Genomic DNA, 6,297 nt, shown 5'->3' with positions numbered 1-6,297 from the left:
CTGTCTCTCTCTCTCTCTCTCTCTCGCGCGCGCGGTAATGTGGGTTTGGAATGGAATGATTCGCAACATTTTTATAATTGTAACGAGTAATGATGCAGCACATAAAAAATATTAAAAAGTAAAAGTATTAAACTCATCGAAAATATGTACTGAAGTAAAAGTGGAAGTAGGAGAAAAAAATAATACTCTAGTAAAGTACAGATACTGCCTTTTAGTACTTAAGTACAGTAGTGAAGTAGTTCTACTTCGTTACTATACATCTCTGTGAAGGTGTCATGTCAGTCTTATGCACACCCCTTCAAGTAAAGTGTTACCATTTATTTCACACCAACATAATGAATTGTTCTGCTTCTTTGAGAGTGTGGGCGGGCTTTTGATAATCGCGCCTCTACTTCCTGCTCTCTACCGCGCAGATTCCGGTCCTGAGATCACTACTGCGCAGACTCAGCCCCAAATCTGCGGAAGATGTCAGCGCTGTGTGTCCGAAAGCTTCAACTCTCGTCAGCGGAAGTGAATGAAGTCGCGTCGTCCATATTTTTGTAATGTCTATGCAACTACTAGCTGGCCTCTGTTACACAAACGCACGCCGGTTCTGACCCAAATGATATAATATTAACACAGTCCAGCAGGGGCAGGGGGAGCAATCAAACTCGGGTTCGGTCCAGACAATCGAACCAAGTGTGAAAGCACCCATAATTTGATCACATGACCAATAGTAAGCACTACTAAAACGGTTCATAAATAAAAAAATTTACTTAATTTCCTTGTGCGTTCTCACCTGCCTGCAGGTTGGCGGTGTTCTCCGCGGTCTCTTGAGGGCTCGCGTCCGCTGACACGTGCTGTCTGTGTATCCTGCCTGCTGCATTGGCGCTGGAAAGCGTGTCTATGGTGGAACGATCAGACACGTACACTCGTTCTCTGGAACAAAAGGTTTTGCATGACTTAAAGTGTATTTAAAGCTCAGCCAAACGTGAGCCGACTGCATTGAGACTGTAACGACTGAGACAAATCATTATTTGTTACATTTCACAAATATGCTTTGAAGCCCACTCTTAGTAATGAACTATCCCCCAAAAGAGCCACTTAAAGCAGCACTAGGTAACTTTTCAACCTTTATAATATATTTTCAAGACTCTTGTGATGATACATCGACTTTCAATAGGTTGAATGACACGTCTGCCATAGCCTGACGGGGTCTGTATCGTTTTTAATCTTACTTTTAACAAAAAGAACTACAAAATTCGACTGCTTTACGGCATATACGTCACTTCCACCACCACCCCCACTTCCTTAAATTCGGACGTGCGAGCCCAACTATCGTTTGTTTGCCGAATGTTATAGTCATGGCCGAAGCAGCACAGAAAAATAAGAAAGCAAAGGTTTTGTCGGAGGAAAGCAAAAAGAGGAAACGAGAAAGTAATGGGATTAAAGGCAGGACGAGGATCAACATTGGGCAGCGTTTGCTCGTTGGCGTGAGCTGGAGGAGGAGGGGCTACATTCTTGCAAGTAAATACGTAAGACGTACAAAATCATATTTTAGGATACCTAACATGTCTGTGATATTGGTTTATTTGTCTTGCCTCAAGCTATAATGCAAATCGATTTTTCAAATTTGCAGATTCATCTATGGTAGCTTGGTATTATAATATTGACGATATATGGTTATTACCTACACTCAAACATTTTATTGAAGTATCATATAGATTCTGTAAAACGGGAACCAATAGACTAGGCTACTATAATGACGCTGGCTTGTAAACGTGAGCATCGCGATCATTTGGCGTTTGACAAAAAAATAAAACCCATGAAATTATATTCATATGACATGCTGAAACATATGCCACTGTACCTGGGATGAAGACATTTCACACGCGACGCAAGCAGAACACCTGCATGTGAACTCCTGTAGTGTTCAGGGCTATCACGCCGCATTCACACGGGCCGAGAAGCATTGACGCCGACGCCCCGTGTGAATGCGGCGTCATAGTTGTCATGTCAACAAATGCATGTGCGATGCATCCACTGATGTAAGATGACAAGTGTTTACGACAGTAGCAGAGGACAATACTGCAAAAACTACCTAGTGCTGCTTTAAGCAGGAAAGGCCTCAGTTAACAGACTCTGTTTATTGCTTGAAATTTTTTTAAAAAGCAACGGCCATTGGAAAGACCCATAGCCCTTAAAACAGAATTTCTTGCACAAATTTATAGACAAACTGATCTATAAACGAATATGCATACCCAGGACATTGTGTGTATGATCATTACTGTCTTGTGTAGTGTCTCTTGTGAGGTATTTTGTTTAATGCATCTTTTATGATAGAGCCAACAGTTAATGTAACCTCACCTATACCATGTTTGGTGTCTATGAAGTGGTACATTGAAGATCTGAATGATCGTGTATATGATATGTCGATACCTGTGCAGCATATTAGCATTACAAGAATTTTTAATCGTTTCTTCATCAGCAACCAATCCAGTTACATATGCAAACGATCTGCTTGCGGCAGAGGATTGTAAAACTTTCCCTCTGAAAGCTTAAAAGAGTAGTTCACTTCAAAATAAATTATCAGAAAATGTTCATTTTGAAGTGAACTAATCCTTTAAATGGTTAGTTCACCCAAAAATGAAAATTTTGTCATTAATTACTTACCCTCATGTCGTTCGACACCCGTCAGACCTCCGTTCATCTTCAGAACAGAAATGAAGATATTTTAGTGTAAATCTGATGGCTCTGAAAGGCCTCCATTGGCACAATGGCACTTTAAACTCTCAAGACCCTTAAAAGGTACTAAAGACGTCGTTACAAAGTCCATCTCACTACAGTGGTTCTAAAATAACTTTATGAATCGGCGACAATAGTTTTTGTGCACAAAAAAACCCTAAATAACGACTTACATAGTGATGACGATTTCAAAATACGGCCTCATGAAGCTTCGAAGCGTTATGAATCAGTGAGTCGAATCATGATTCGGATCGCGTGTCAAACCGCCAAGCTGCTTAAATTTGGCGATTCAAACTGCTGAATCGACTCGCTCATTCATAACCCTTCGAAGCTTCATGAGGCCGTGTTTTGAAATCATCATCACTGTGTAAGTCGTTATTTAGGGTTTTTTTGCGCACAAAAACTATTGTCGCCGATTCATAAAGTTATTTTAGAACCACTGTAGTGAGATGGACTTTGTAACGACGTCTTTAGTACCTTTTAAGGGTCTTGAGAGTGAACCGTGCCATTGTGCCAATGGAGGCCTTTCAGAGCCATCAGATTTACACTAAAATATCTTCATTTGTGTCTGAAGATGAACGGAGGTCTGACGGGTGTCGAACGACATGAGGGTAAGTAATTAATGACAGAATTTTCATTTTTGGGTGAACTTACCCTTTAATATCTCCTCTTTGAGCTAATTTGCTACAAGACCCACCCGTGCAAGATGCGCAGCAGTTGTTGCACGCCGCCCCACGCCCGGATCTCAGCGCTGGTGTCCGGATCCTGACACAGCTGCACGAGCACCCAGACCGCGCTCCACAGCAGCTTGACGTGCTCCGAGTGCAGGAGGCTGAGCAGCACCGGCACGCCGTCACACTGGCGCAGCTGCTCCCTGATGCACTGCACGGAGCACAGCAACCTCAGCAGCTCCGCGCTCAACCTGAGAGGACACACACGTGGAGAAATACACCAATAATGTCAAAATTCATTAAGATTTAAAGGGCAAGTGTGTAACTTCTGTGTGCCAGTGCACCACACAAAAATGTGAAGTTTATTTGAATCAGTGTTGTGTTATGGTGCGTTCACACCGGACACGAATGAAGCGATTCACGCTTGTGATTTACATGTTAAGTCAATGCAAAGACGCGAATAGACATTCTGCGGTGCGATTCACGCGAATGAGGCGGCGCAAATTGAGCGAATTGAGCATTTTGACGCGTGATTCACGCGAATCACCCGAGTTGAAAAATCTGAACTTTGGTGGATATTTGCGCCGCGTTAACCAATCAGGAGCTTGCTCTAGTAGTGACAACAATGAGGAGAAAATCTGGTTTATATTAATCATATATTAAAGCAGCACTAGGTAACTTTTCAACCTTCATAATATATTTTCAAAACTCTTGTGATGATACATCGACTTTCAATAGGTTGAATGACACGTCTGCCATAGCCTGACGGGGTCTGTATCGTTTTTAATCGTACTTTTAAACTTCGGGTTTCGGGTAGTAACCCGAGAAAAAAAAAGAACTACAAAATTCGACTGCTTTACAGCATATACGTCACTTCCACCACCACCCCCACTTCCTTAAATTCGGACGTGCGAGAAAAACTATAATTGTTTGCCAAATGTTATAGTCATGGCCGAAGCAGCACAGAAAAATAAGAAAGCAAAGGTTTTGTCGGAGGAAAGCAAAAAGAGGAAACGAGAAAGTGATGGGATTAAAGGCAGGAGGATCAACATTGGGCAGCGTTTGCTCGTTGGCGTGAGCTGAAGGAGGAGGGGCTACATTCTTGCAAGTAAATGCATAAGGCGTACAAAATCATATTTTAGGATACCTAACATATCTGTGATATTGGTTTATTTGTCTTTCCTCAAGCTATAATGCAAATCGATTTTTCAAATTTGCAGATTCATCTAGGGTAGCTTGATATTATAATATTGACGATATATGGTTATTACCTACACTCAAACATTGAATTGAAGTATCATATAGATTCTGTAAAACACTAACCCATAGACTAGGCTACTATAATGACGCTGGCTTGTAAACGTGAGCATCGCGATCATTTGGCGTTTGAAAAAAATAAAACCCATGAAATTATATTCATATGACATGCTGAAACATATGCCACTGTACCTGGGATGAAGACATTTCACACGCGACGCAAGCAGAACACGCATGTGAACTCCTGCAGTGTTCAGGGCTATCATAGTTGTCATATCAACAAATGCACGTGCGATGCATCCGCTGATGTAGAATGACAGTTTACGACAGTAGTAGAGGACAATACTGTTTCACAACTGTAGGGGGACCCCGAGAGCAAAAGTTACCTAGTGCTGCTTTAATATCTGGTTCAGACAAGTGTGCATATGATTATCACTGTGATAACATTAAATGACATGAAACACAACCCAGTCTCTTTTTGTTCATTGGAAGTTTATGTATGATCAATAGGGATGCAACAATACAGTTAGTCCACGGTTCAATACATACCTCGGTTTTTAACCACGGTTTTCGGTTCGGTTCGTTTTTTTTGCTATTCTATTCTTAGGCGACAGGAACAGCCAGAGGTTAAGGAGAAAAAAAGACAATTTTTTATTGCAATACTCTTTCTTTATTTTACTTAAAATAATTGAAAAACCTTACTTAAACTTTCAACTTTACTTTAAAAAAAAAACCTTGTACACATTCCTAGTGTATTGTATAATATAAAACAAATATATATATAAAGATTTACACTGGCAGCTCAGAGCTGTACAGCAGCATTTATGTATGAAATTGAATGAATAAATGTAAAAATAAAACACTACATAGACTTCACTATAAAATATACATTGATTCTTATTAAAGCTACTGTATTAGTTTTTCAGTCAAGAGCAATGAGTGATTTTCTCTTTGTCTTTTGTTGTTGTATTAACATTAAAGGGATAGTTCGTTCAAAAATGAAAATTCTGTCATCGAGAAATGAATACAGGTTTGGAACAATATTAGAGTGAGTAAATAATGACATAATTTTAGAGGTGAACTGTCCCTTTAAGGACAGCATGTTCACTGGCTGCCTGCTGTCAATGTAAGACCTGCACGCATCTAATAGACACGCGATTTTACTTTCACTTTAGACATAACCGACTGTGTTTATGTTAACCTTGTGTGTATTTGACAGTATTAGCGCAGTTAGACGACTACTTAGTTCAGTAATCACATGTTTGACTGGAGTTTAGTGCACGCGCTCGGAAAAGCGCATGTTAAAACCGTGCACGCGAATGAACCGGCAAGGCTTTAAAACGCATGCAAATAATGAACTTTCGTGATTGTGAATATCTATAGTGTTCCGTGAGTATAACTCTACTACTAACGTGTGATGTGAATGTATGTCGCGTTGTTCAGTATTGGGATGGAGGAAAATGATAGAATTTGCAGAAAAATTATTAATTCAATGCAAAACCGAAAAACCGCAATTCACAAGCGCGTATTGAACCGTGAATGCCGTACCGAACGGTTCAATATTATATTGAGAATTGTGGCATCCCTAATGATCAATAATACAAAAGTATAAGTAAAAGGTATAATCAGTGTTGTGCCAGTTCAC

The 6,297-nt window shown here is 40.3% G+C and overlaps 1 protein-coding gene across 1 annotated transcript in view; it reads right to left on the bottom strand.

The window, feature by feature from the left end:
- The window catches only part of nek10 (NIMA-related kinase 10), a gene marked incomplete at both ends in the record, with an annotated part of 43,520 nt that overhangs the window by 23,531 nt on the left and 13,692 nt on the right, over window positions 1-6,297 (bottom strand). Inside the window, 2 exons of the mRNA XM_079838146.1 lie at window positions 779-918; window positions 3,422-3,646. Of these exons, the coding sequence (XP_079694272.1) occupies window positions 779-918; window positions 3,422-3,646 (365 nt within the window). The remainder of the gene's footprint in view (window positions 1-778; window positions 919-3,421; window positions 3,647-6,297) is intronic.

The sequence above is a fragment of the Gobio gobio genome (assembly GCF_949357685.1).
Source record: "Gobio gobio genome assembly, chromosome: 15".
Taxonomy (NCBI): Eukaryota; Metazoa; Chordata; class Actinopteri; order Cypriniformes; family Gobionidae; genus Gobio; species Gobio gobio.
Note: the sequence above shows the minus strand (reverse complement) of the source record. Positions and strands in the feature narration are given on the sequence as shown.